General features: G+C 49.7%; 1 protein-coding gene across 1 annotated transcript in view; it reads left to right on the forward strand.

Moving 5' to 3' along the window:
• Positions 1 to 7,456: 7,456 nt before the first annotated feature.
• LOC144149123 (DNA-directed RNA polymerase III subunit RPC2-like) overlaps positions 7,457 to 13,423 on the forward strand; it is a 33,075-nt gene continuing 27,108 nt past the window's right edge. Inside the window, exons 1-2 of the mRNA XM_077680661.1 lie at positions 7,457 to 8,100; positions 9,703 to 10,428. Of these exons, the coding sequence (XP_077536787.1) occupies positions 7,486 to 8,100; positions 9,703 to 10,428 (1,341 nt within the window). The 5' untranslated portion in view covers positions 7,457 to 7,485. The remainder of the gene's footprint in view (positions 8,101 to 9,702; positions 10,429 to 13,423) is intronic.

Consider the following 13,423-nt stretch of genomic DNA (forward strand, 5'->3'; position numbering starts at 1 on the left):
TAGTTCTCATGGTACCTACTACACATTTCGAAGGCATTTAGCCAGGGTGAAATTTGAGTGCAGTTGGCCTTTAAGTTTACAGCAAGTACAGGTTTTCTAGTTGACTAAAAAACTGAAACCTATACCACTAAGCTTTATGGATCGTTACCTAGTATGTTTGTGACAGTTCCATATCAATGTCTAAAGAAAAAACTTCCCACAATACACGCTAAAGAACAAAGAGTTAGCTTGAAAAAGTGAAGTACTGAACAGTTAAGCAGCTAGGCTGCTCATAACAAATATATTGAATGAAATAGAGCTAGCACATTGCAGATGACATGTTGCAAAGTATGGGACGCAAAACATGAAATGAAGGCGTAAAGCTTGAAATTTTTTTATTTAACGCTTTAAGTAAAAACAGCCTTTCATGTGCCCATCCTGCTTAATGCCAGGAACATCTTGGTTCAAAATTTCCCCCAACTCCTCGGTCAGCACCTGCAAAATCAAAAGCAACAATTACATGTTCCTTTTTGGAGCCACTATAGAGAAGTCATGTACATGTAAATTCAAACTTCATGTCTTATTTTGTCCTATATATTGCTACGTTATTAGAGACACAAAAATAATTTTAACCTGCTTTCAACCTATTCTGGCGCAAATCTACAGTTAAATGTAACGGCATATGCCAATAAATATCAATGATGTCTGAAGTGATATTTTGACTGCACCCTTCACACATAAAAAAATTTACGAGACATCGGGGATGCTTTACTGTTGCAGTTTTACGTCAGAACATGCTTCTGTCATCACTTCATGTCAAACTTTATTTTTGACTCTCTTGAAAGATTGTAGAAAGCCAAATGATGGCTGATAGGGAAGGATTTGCAGTGCTTCACTAGATTCCTTTGATCTCATTAACTGATCAGCTGTGCTGTCTTGCTCACTAGCATAAGCAGTTTGTGGACATGTCCACAAACTGCTTAGAAAGCTGTTTTATGAGATGCCCTGCAGGGCATCTCAGAAAACAGCTTTCACACAGTGGCCATACAGAACATTGTAAAACCCCGGGGTCAGCTTATCCGTCAGAAATTGTATGAGGAGGGCACTAGGCTGCGCCCTGCTGACCATAGCACTGCTGCTAAGGCAAAGCTGGAAAAAAATTGTGGTGTCTGCAAGGCACCAAAGCAACCCTTGGGCTATGAAGCGTGACATATATAGTGCTGGGTTCAGTCTTCATCTTGACATCGGGATATCTTAACTTGCGCTTAAATGTCAGCACACGGGCTTTTTTGCTTTTTGCCTCCACAACAACAACAACAAAAAAAAAGTCCTTGGGCTTGCTTGCGCAATGCCTTAACAGCTGCCGCTGGTACTAAGGCACAAGTTGGACCCTTGACTAGGCTCAAATCCTGAAGAGTTGAATCAGGTTTCAGTGCGAAGTGACAAAACAGCACACTTGATTAGAAACATGGGAGGAGCAAAAGACTTCCGTAAAAACACTTGCCAAAGAATTCTCTTTCTCAATAACTCGGTGTCAGTTTGTACATCGTCAATGCAGCGAATATTGCATCTAAAGCTGCTACTTTAGATAAATAAATGGTCAGAAGTCAGGCCGCTGCCTTGCGTGCCTTGGCTTTGAGCCATTCTTTGCTGCTTTGCCTTGATCTTGTCATAAATTAGGATCCAAAAATATAAAATACTAGCTAGGCTATTGTTGGGTTCGAAAACATCCGCAACCACTTCAAGAATATGCGGTTTCATCATTGCCTCTGCATTGCACCCTGCTCGACCAAGCGGCGGCGACCACGAGGCGGAGATCAGAGCCGAACCACGCTGAACCTGGCATCAAATGAAGTGTTTTCGCTCTGCGAGGAATGCGTGCGAGCGGCCGTGGACATACGATATCCCAACGGATCGCGCGGGGCTACGTGGCCGACAATGCCAGCGCACGCACGTGTGTGTTATGATGCCTTCGCAGGTGGTGTGATGGTGGCGTGATGTTTGCACCACAATGGAAAAGCGCGCCACATTGCGGAGGATCCATTGCAGTGGAGGTGACCCTGTGAATCACGAAGAATGAGGCAAGGACCGTGCAAGACCGCAAGCGACGAATGATCGCCTTGAGAGAGGCGGTTGTGCATCGGATAATTGGCCGGAAGGAACACGGGCCGGACATTTCGTCTGCAGCCAATGGGAAGTTCACGAAAGGGAAAGTGCTGTTCTTTGAAATGACTGCAGGGAATCCTTTGTGTTTAGAAAGCCTATATAACCTCTTGTAAATACACTCCAAATGAGCAGGAGACGCATTAAACACTCTCTTCTCTCAGATGTCGTGGTTGTCTGATCCTCAAGGTGCCAGCAGATAACGAGTTCGTCTTCATTCCCCATGTCAGCGGCATCCATCTGCCGCTCAACCAGCAAGGCGAACGTAAAGAAGAAAAGGGAAGAAATTGACTGCTATGTAAGCATCTTATGTACAAAAACTGCACAATAAACAAAACATGTGCAAATCCATCCACATTAACTTACATTTCAATCAATCCTTGTTTTTTATCGCTCAAATGTAGGCCTCTTAAAACAGTGGTGCGGTCCTTATTCCGTCATTTTTTCACCACATCAGCCGCTGCTGCATGGTCTCACAAATTGAGCGCGGCTGTGTTTCTTACCGACTACGAACGGGTGCCCCAATACAATGCACAATGTTCAAATAGAAACAACTTACCACACATTGAGGGAGGAAGAGGAAGGGCTCGTTATTTTACGAGGCACGTCGTCAAGCAAGGGCTGTTGTGGTAATAACGTGAGTGCAAACGGAACGCGCGAACAAAAGGGTGCCTATTTTTTTCTTTTGCGTGACTCAGAGGAGAGAAAGGAGAGTGCACTGTGTCAGATGGCTGATTAAGTTCTTTGCCTCTTTTCTGTGACCTTAAAATCCTGTGACCCCAGCTGCATCAGTCAATCAGCGAACCCGGGAAAAAAATAAAAACCAGTATAAATGCAACTGTTCTGCGGGCAACCGTGTCTTAGCGGTGTGCTTATGACTTGAATTATATGGAAGGCCTGACGGTGGCCAGGAAAACCCATGTTATATCCACTTCCGCAGTATAAGTTATAAATAGTATATTGTATAAAGTATAGTATTTGTAATAAGTATAGTATATTGTATATATTGCAAATGGTAAATTGTTACACATGGTATAAGTGGTTACGTTATAAATGGCATATACTGTGTATTCCGACAAAGTGCGACTGTCACAGTACTCTTTAAAGAAATTGTAAACGGCAGTAACATGAACTAGGGTGCCTCGATGCGCGCCCGGGCGCGCATCGAGGCACCCTAACATGAACATCTGCGCCCGTTCTAGGAAGAAACTCAATGCCCGGGGCAACACGAGCCATGAAAATGGAGCTCAACTTCTAAACCCTCACAGGCGTGCCCCTCGTGGCGTGATAGTTGAACTCTGCTTTGCATTTGCTGGCGGCTACCTTTCACAGTACGATGCATGCATTTTATTTTACAAAACACTTGCACTACGAATGGCCCATTACCCACCACAATTAAGAACCGTACATATGGGTTGCCCAAGGGGCATTTTACAGCAGAATCGACGCAAGTGCACGATAAACGTACACATCGGTGGGCACTCGGTGTCTAAGAGCACGAAGCTTGACAAAACATGCCAGTACATCATCATCATCATCACCAGCCTATCTACGCCCACTTCAGGGCAAAGGCCTCTCCCATTATTCTCCAATTACCCCGGTCCTGTGCCAACCGCGACCAATTTATCCCCGCAAACTTCTTGATCTCATCGGCCCACCCAACTTTCTACCCCCCCCTGCCACGCTTGCCTTCTCTAGGGATCCACTCTGTTACACCTAATGACCAACGGTTATCTTGCCTTCGCATTACATGCTCTGCCCATGTCCATTTCTTCTTCCTAATTTCTACTAGTACGCCCTTAACACGCGTTTGTTCCCCGACCCACTCCGATTTCTTCTTGTCCCTTAATATTACACCTATCATCTTCCGTTCCATTGCTCGCTTAGTCCATTACCATTGTGGTAAATACATAGGAAAGCTTTTTTATCTAGAGGGTGTTGACAGACAGCTTGAGCCCCACTGAACGTCAAGAGAGAAGCAGAAGGCATGCAAGAGCTGGCCCAAAGCCAAGGAGACAACAGGGGCCCCCCAACAGCACCCCAGGGTCGATTGGAGGTGTTCAAAAAAGTGCGCGATTCATCCAAAGAACTCTGTTTCACACACAGCGTGCAACGCAGTGGAAGCTAAGGAAGCAGTCCGCAGCAGAAAAATAAACAAATTGCGCCACTCCGCCCCACGTTGTGGTCAGGGAGCATACGATGCGCGCGCCAGGAAACAGAACACACCCAAAGGACCACGGCTCGAAGCGCAGTCCGGGCTCAAATTTTTTTCTGAAAGAATTTTTTTAAAACAATAATAAAGGTGAGAAAATAAAAGAAGTGCAAACAAATCAGTGCTGTCTACACTGCCAACACCGAAAGGTATACGAGTGGCAAAAACTTTGCTCAAGGTTCAGATGTGCTCGTCTGGCAGCATTCCGCTTGGAGACGTGGCGCCATTTCAGAGTTCTTTTTGTAACAAATACTGAAAGCAAAATAGTACCAAATATTGCACCAGTAAAAGTTTGTAAACTTCGTCTGTTCAGATAACACTAGCAAAAAGTGACTAAGATCACAGTATTTGCAATTTTATTGCTTTCGGCCGCCTTGCGCCCTAGTTTCCTCGTTGCACGATGCGTGCTCTATCACGCTCTCAGGCCTTGGCAGCGTTCCACACTTTTTGAAGACGATAGTCTTTCTTGGGCTACTTGAATGCGAAAATATTGTTCTGTCTGTCGGCTTATCCCTCAATTCAGCTGTCCAGACACAGTTAAAGCAGGTGCTGAACGATACGCTTATACAGTTAAACCCCGATATAACGAAGTCGTTCTTGGGGACGCAAATTTCGTTAAATCGCGAATTTCGTAAAATCAAGGTTTCAATTTTACAGTTCATTTGCCCATCGCCCAGGAACAACTGCTCTGTGGTTACCTCTTCACTTAAAGCTAAATTTGTACTCAAACTGCAAGCGAAAATTGTGTGAATTAAGAGTTTCAACACTCAATGGAATTCGGACAGCTACGATAGTTCATGTGTCGTCGTAAAACCGGTGCTTTTTCCGCAGCGCCCATTAAAGATGACAGCAGACTGGGTTTCCACTTTTTCTTTTTTTCATTTCGGTCACTACTAAACGCCGCTGTTAGTCAATTGAACTAATGCCTCCTAAAAGACTATGCCTGGAAGGTGAGCCGCGAACTGGCTGTCCTACCCTCTGATTTTTCGGGCCCCCACGGCCATCTGCTTTCAGCCACAGCGCCGAAGCAGCCGTAAAAGACACCCACCGAATAAAATAAAGCTATAAGTGTTCATAAATGATAATTTTATTAAACCATAAAATTTCAGTACTTATTTTGCTTAGAAGTTATTACAGACAAACTTCAGCTGAAAATTCATCAGCTCTTCCAGCCCTCCTCTTTGAAGAAGGCCGAGCAGCGAAGCTGTCGTGTGTTTGCATGTGTGCAGGAAACAAAACGTTTGTTTGTAATTTGAAATCGAGAATTATTCCTCGCTGATTAGCTGAATGCTTTCCTCCATGGCTGAATGAAACTTGGAATGACTAGAGGGTTATTCCAGGGGAAAACGTGGGGCTTCCCCATCGCTGTCCGCTTTCCTCTAGTAGAGATGTTTGCGACTTCACTGTGTATTTCGTAATCATGACAAGTAGATGAAACTGCGCGTAATGTTAGAGTCGTCTCAGGACCTATAATTGTAGTACAATGTGTTTTGAGGCGGTTTTGATAAAAGAAGAGTCACAGCCACTTTCTGTAGCCATAATCCCTGCGTAGCAGACGGCATTTCTGCAAAGTTTAACCAGTTTAATGGTTTCATTCTTCACTGTGAACAAACTGCATGTGAGAACTGAACAAAACTAAGCGTAATGATATAGTCGTCTCATCGGCCCAATTTCAGTATGATTTGTTACAAGATACCTACATTACTTTGAGAGCTGCACAGCATTCGCGACAAACTAAAGACGATATTTTTTTTTCGTGCCGACGGGACGCGTAGACGGACGCGACCATTGCCGGAGGATAGCTACACACAGCTTCGCTGTAAAAATATACCACGCTTTCATAAAAGTGTTTGTCTCCTTTGTTTTTCTCGACGAGACTACAGTGTACTAGAATAACGAGACGGCAGCGCATGCGCGGACTGCTGTACAAGAAAAGTATCCGAGCCAGCCCAAACCAGTCAGCGGCTGAAAAATAACCGCTCAAAGGACGCCACGGGCACGACGTGCACGCGACCAGAAGAAACCTCCCCCTTGGGCCACTTTTGCCAGGAAATTGAATCCGAAGAGCATTTTTTTTAGCGCCGATTTTCTAACCATCGGAGAAGGCTGCTGGAGATTCCCCTGCTACGTCTTGGACTGCATTTGACTGTACCGGTGCTTTTGTCGTTTGGGGTGACTAGGCTGGGCCAATGCCATAGGAGAGTGTGCAACGCCATCCACCCATTCATTTCGGAAACAGCTCGTCTGCAGTGTTAAAAACATTCCGATTAGGCTGACTTTTACTGTAGTTTTCCTACTCTTCTCTTGTTTTTTCGTGTTTTTTCTTTCTCTCTCTCTCTTTCTGATTACCCTAGACCAATTCTTTCTTCTGGAGGAGGAGGAATAAACTTTATTTCAATATTAGTTTTTGTAGTAGTGGCAATGGGGGGTCTTCTCAGTCCAGAAGTCCCTGGGCGGTCGCTGCCAGGCGGGCCCTTTCAACCAGCCGAAGCTGATCGCCGGGGTCCGGGCTGGCTAGCATGCCTTCCCACTGCTCATGGTTGGGGGAGGGAGTAGGGGTGAGGGATGGTGTGTGCGAGCACGCCCAAATCATATGATACAGTGTGCAGGGTTGGGGACAGTACTTGCAGGTGGCGGAGTAGGAGGTGGGATGAATGGCGTGGAGGAGGGTGCCGTGCGGGTAGGTGTTGGTTTGAAGGCGGCGGTACGTGGTGGCTTCTTCCTTAGTCAACTTGTCGTGGGGGGGGGGGGGGAAAGATGCGCCGTTCGAGGCGGTAATGTTCGAGGATGTCGTTGAATTTTTGAGGCACAGAATGGTGGACTTCCGACGGTGATGCTGGAGTGTTGGAGGGGAACGCCCGGTAGATATGCGCGCGGGCGGCAGCATGAGCTCCATTATTTTGCCTCGCATGATTGATTGTAATGAAAACACAACTCTTCTTGGCCAATCCCCCTGAGTGGGTATGCGCCATTTTTCGGGCCACCACCACCACCACCGCGTGCTGGTCGCGCCCGTGATATTCCTCGTGCAGCGAACACCTCGCGCAGCGCGGGCCAGTCGAAGGCGCGCCATTAGCTACCCGCGGAGACTGCCGGGGCCCGCCTAGGACTACCCCCGCGACACAACGGCGATGGCGTGGCCGTTCGAGTCGGACGGCACCAAGGCGTGCGACATTCCTCGCGAGCGGCTCGGCGAGCCCGTGAAGGAGCTGTCGGAGAAGTGGAAGCTCCTCCCGGCCTTCCTGAGCATGCACGGCCTGGTGCGGCACCACATCGAGTCGTTCAACCACTTCATCAACGTCGAGATCAAGGAGATCATGCGCGCCAACGAGCGCGTCACGAGCGACGCGGACCCGCAGTTCTACCTCGCGTACCGGGACATCCGCGTGGGCAAGCCGACCATCGAGGAGGACATGGTGGGCCGCACCACGACGCCGCACGAGTGCCGGCTGCGCGACATGACGTACGCGGCGCCCATCACGGTCGACATCGAGTACACGCGCGGCCAGGAGAGCGTGGTGCGCACCGACTACACCATCGGCCGCATCCCCATCATGCTGCGCAGCGCCAACTGCGTGCTCGCCGACAAGAGCCACTTCGAGCTGTCGCAGCTGAACGAGTGCCCCTACGACCCTGGAGGCTACTTCGTGGTCAACGGCGTCGAGAGGGTCATCCTGATGCAGGAGCAGCTCTGCAAGAACCGCATGCTGGTCGAGGATGACCGCAAGGGCGGCATCATGTGCCAGGTGACGGTGTAAACAGAGTTGCATCATGGCGGCCGCCTTGTAGGGGAGTAGTCTGTCTTGATTTTCATTATTTATGCTCGGCCCACAAAAAGCCTGGTCGTCATTTCGAGGTAGTACAGCCGCTGGCAGGTCACTCAACCCGTAATGAGAGTAACAAAATCAGTTGCTTGAATGCTCATCAGCGAAGCCCAAACATGCCGCTCTGATCCATCGATTGTTTACTAAGAGAGCATCTCTGTTGCAGTCATACGTGAGCCTTCGTTTTGTAAGCAGGGATGGGAACTGTACCTGATAAATTGGGTAGTGCCCTCTCCCGAGCACTTTCCAGTAACTGAATGGGACGCGCATGAGGACGCGGGTTCGATTCCCGGGCGTGGCGGCCGCTTTTCTGATGGAGGCGGAAAGCAAAAATGCCCGTGTGTGCGAGACATGGATCAAAGAATACTCAGGAGAGGCCCCTAGCATCCCAATGCATTGCAAAAAGTGTGGAGGAAGTGACGTCATTTTTCTTGAGTCCATAGACAATGTTGCTTACTTTTTTACAACTGCGGTGGCCAAATCTGGGCGAATAGAACGGACAAAATTTTAAGGCGCTTGGTATGTGGCTGCCTCGCTACGCTTGCAAACCAGCGCAGTCGCTACGACAAACGTTTTTAAATCAGGCCCGTTTGAAAACTCCGCCATCAGAGGCGGCCTTAACTCGTACCCTGGCCGCAGCGGCGCTTACGTCTCGTCGAGAACGGCGGAGCGAGCCGCTGCCGCCGCCGGCGACCTGCCGGGAACATCCCCTTCGCTCAGCGTTGGAGAGAGACACAGTTCGTTCTTTGCTCACTTTGTGTTTCTTCGTTATGACGTGAAGTGAAATTTATCCCTGCTGAGACGTAGCGCGCAAAGACCGCAGTGCTGTACGACCACAAACAATGCTCCTGTCGTCTGCGTTCGCCATCCCGCGAGCCTGTTGCTATGGCGACGACAAACGCTACTGGCAAAATTGTCCTTTTATCTCGAAAACGAAGGCCGTTTTTCGATTGAAACTTTGGGTGAGGGTTAGAATGGGCAAATCGAAGGCGAAATCGACAGCTTAGAACATGACATCGCACCGAGGAATTAGCGACGAAGCTGTTTTCGCTTCGAAGCGGGTGGGCAGGGCGACGCCACCAAACCGGAGACAGCAAAGGATGATGGGATAGAGTGCTGGGCTCAGTGGGCTCAAGTCATGGCGAGACTCGGCTTCACAAATGTGACGTCAGGGCCTCTCCTAACCTTTTCTTTCCTCCATGGTGCGAGATTTCGGCGCACGTGAAAGACCCCCAGGTGGTCGAAATTAATCCGTAACCCTCCACTACGGCGGGCTTCATCGCCTGCGTTGCGTCGGCGCGTTAAACCCTACAATCAATCAACTGCATGGGATGCAAAGCAAATTTTTAAAGCGCCGTGCTAGTAACTGCAACTTTCATAGTACATGGACTGTTGAGAGTGCTCTGCTGCCTGTATTTCCAGGTCTGTGTGTGCCTAAGCCAGAGACTCAGTCTCTGGTTCCTGGGCCCTGCCGTCATGTGTCGATGACGGCCTGCTCAATGGCGATGCACCTCTCTGCCGCAGGTGACGAGCATGACGCACGAGCGCAAGAGTCGCACGGTGGTGGGCATCAAGCGTGGCCGCTACGTGCTCACGCACAACTGCTTCACCGAGGACATTCCTGTGGCTATTGTCTTCAAGGGCATGGGCCTCGAGTGCGACCAGCTCATCGTCCAGATGATCGGCACCAGCGAGGCCGTCCAGGCCGCCATCGCGCCGTCCCTCCTGGAGTGCCACCGCGCCCAGGTCTTCACCCAGACCCAGGCCCTCCGCTATCTGGGCGGCCGGCTCAAGCACCGGCGAACCGTCCTGGCCGCAGGTGTCTCGGTGACGCTGCGCAAGTCGGCGGTGGACGACGCCCGCGACGTCCTCGCCAAGACGGTGCTGGCCCACGTCCCGGTGGAGGACTTCAACTTCCACGCGAAGTGCTTCTACTTGGCGGTGATGGTGCGGCGCATCATCGAGGCGCAGGCCAACAAGGAGCTCCTGGACGACCGGGACTACTACGGCAACAAGCGGCTGGAGCTGGCGGGCTCGCTGCTGTCAGTGCTCTTTGAGGACCTGTTCAAGCGGTTCAACTTCGAGCTCCATCTGTTGGCGGACAAATGCATCCCCAAGGTGCGTGCCACCCCGTTTGACGTGGTCAAGTACATGCGGCCGGACCTCATCACCAACGGCCTGGTGATGGCCATCGCCACGGGCAACTGGACTGTCAAGCGCTTCAAGATGGAGCGAATCGGCGTCACGCAGGTGCGAGAGGGGGTTGTTGTCTTTGCAAAGACTTTGCATAACTTTGTGGATGGATGCAGTGTTATTGGGAGAATGGCAAAAAATGAGGTGGCACCGCCAATAACGCAAAAAAAAAAGTAGCTCGAAGATGCTTTGTCAGCTTCCTGCTTACAAAAGCGGACAACGCAGCCAGGGGCAGTATTCTCGTGTTTTCTCCATTTCAAAAGAGCCAGGGGCGGTATTCTCATGTTTTGCCCGTTTCGAAAGTGTCCGTTTTGAGCGAGTCCTGATTGGCTAAAAGCAAACAACTGGATGTGACGTAACGTAAGCGCGGCGCACCTACTCGGTTTGACCGCGATTTCTTCAATCAGGCGATTTTAATTTCAACCAGGCGGTTTAGGAAGTTCAGTAATGAATGAACCGGCCGTCTCCTTGTTGTTTGCTCGCCGGAGGAACAGGCGGTTTTCGATATGCTCGCAGGAGCATTCCATCAGCATTTCCGCCTCTCGAAAAGGGCCGTGCGGTGGCTGCGCGATGAGGTGCGGGCCGAACTTGGTCGGTGGCTGCGCAGGCCCAGCGTCGAGGAGCAAGCGATATGCGCTCTTTGTTTCTTCGCTACCAGTGGCTTTTACTCAGCGGTCGGTAACGAAGAAACTATATCGCTGTCACAGCCCTCCGTGAGCCTGTGCATCTTAACGCCACCGCCATCACACAGCGAAATAAGGATAGTCTGCTAGCTAGATAACGGTATGCAGGTGCAGTGGAATAAACGATCGTCTACGATCTTGATAGCTGTCGAGCAGACGACCAAAATTACACAAGCACTCTGCATGACATTTATAACCTTTTATTGGTACCTTAGGCATACACATAGCAGCTTAACGTTGGTAGACTTCTCGCGCAACAGATACGCCCTTAAAAAACTAACCCCCCCTCACTTACAAATTTCTTTCCTTCGCAGAGCACCACGAAAATGTCAGTGACATAACCCACCATTCCAGGTTCTTGAAAAAGCCTGCGTCAGCGTGCTGCAAGTGCGTCGATGCCAAAATACGTAACCGGAGGGTTATCTTGATGCACGGGCATTGCCGCCGGCCTCAAAACGGAGCCCGAGCGCAAAAAACTGAGTTGCCGTAGCATTGTTTACACTTCACTGTCGCAGGCAACAGCTGGCTGCAGCTACCATCTTTGGACGTTCGTCGCCTTGCGGTGAAAACTTTCAACGGCGTAACGAAAAAATCTCATCGCATTTAGATTTACAAAATACGTTCAAAAACACATAAAAAGATTGTCTGACATGGTTTTAGTTATTAAAATGCGTCCGCAAGAACAGTTACTTTGTTATCAAAGGCCTACTGCTTAACTGGAAGTACGTCACGATGAAACGGCCGCAAAAGGGAGGTTTTAAAAAGGGGCAGTTAAGAGAGTACTGCCCCAGGACTGGTGGGGAGAATTACCGTATTTGTTCGAATATAAGGCGGTCACGATTATAAGGCGAGGGGGGAGTTGAAGGACACAAGAAAAAGAAAAAAAGTTTGCACACTAATATAAGGCGAAATAAGGAAAGAAAAAAGGCAACTGAATTCCTTACCTTTCAGCAAAGCGCACACCAAGTATTCATGAACTATCTGCACACAACGATATTTATTCGGAGCGAGACGGAAGTCCAACTTAGAAACTGTCTTCAGAGGTGGTGGTATCCGAATCTTCCTTGTCATTTGCGCACTCAATGAGGCCATCGTCCTCGGCGCCGTCAAGAGCATTTGAAATGCAGCACTTGCGGAACAATGCCGCAACCATGGCTTCGGGGATCGCTGCCCAAGCGTCGACCACCCACTGGGCGAGCATAGACGGGGACGCCCGCTTCAGACGTCCCGACGGCGTCAGGGCCACTGTGTCAGACGCTATCCATTCATTGTACAGCCGTCTGACGTGTGCCTTAAAGGGCTTGTTAAGGCAAACGTCAAGCGGCTGTAGTTGACTCGTCATGCCCCCGGGAATGACGACCAGTTCTGTCTGGTTGTCCATGAGCTTCTTCACACCTTCCGTGAGGTGCCCGCGGAAGGCGTCGAGCACCAGCATGGACCTCCTGGCGAGCAGTGCCCCTGGTCTCTGGCACCAGACCGACTTTCTACAGTAAAGAAAAAGCTCTTCCGTCATCCACCCTTTCTCCTGACAACGAATGTGGGCGTTCTGCGGGAACACCTCGTTATTTGGCATAGTCTTTCTGTTCAGGATGATGAAAGGGAGCAACTTCCGCCCATCCGCGGTGCAGGCTAACATCACGGTTATCCGAGCATTCTCGTTGCCGGTAGTGCGTAGGCTCACTTGGCGATCACATTTTTTGGTGAATGGTCTGGGCCGACGGCATGTCAAAAAAAATCCCAGTTTCGTCGGCATTGTCAATCTGCCCAAGTAGGAAGTCGTGGTCGCGTCGCAGGCCGATAACATATCTTTGGAAGGAAATTAGTTTTTCTTCATAGTCTTCTGACAACTTCTGCATCACGGAGGTCCGCCTTCGCAACGAAAGCCCGGCCCTCTTCATGTTCTTCTGCACCCATCCCCGGCTGGATTTGAACTTGAGAGCGGGAATGCCATGCTCTCTCGCGATTTCGCGTGCCTTCATCTGCACGATGTCGGTAGTAACGGCCAAACCGCGGCCTCTTCTCTCTTTGGCGAAGTCCGTCAGCACTTCTCCCACTTCGGGAAATGCTCCCTTTCGTGGGCCACGGAAAGCCTTCCTCGTTGGGGCGCATGCTAAGAGCGACGTCTTCTGTTTGCGCCAACGACGCACGTTGTTTTCGGAAACGTCAAACTTTCGACCCACCACGCAGTTTCCAGTGACTTCCGCCTCTGCTATGACTTTCCTCTTGAAGGCTGCATCGTAGTGGCAACGACGACTCGCCATTTGCGCTGGTCGCTTGAAACAAGCACAGAGAAAGAAAATCTTGCAGCAGGAACACCGAGAGCTCTAACAAAAAAAAAAAAAGCAAAATGGCGTCCCGGCTTGTTTACA

This window comes from Haemaphysalis longicornis, unplaced genomic scaffold (assembly GCF_048455015.1).
Source record: "Haemaphysalis longicornis isolate Haplotype H1 unplaced genomic scaffold, Haemaphysalis longicornis Haplotype H1 scaffold_8, whole genome shotgun sequence".
Lineage (NCBI taxonomy): Eukaryota > Metazoa > Arthropoda > Arachnida > Ixodida > Ixodidae > Haemaphysalis > Haemaphysalis longicornis.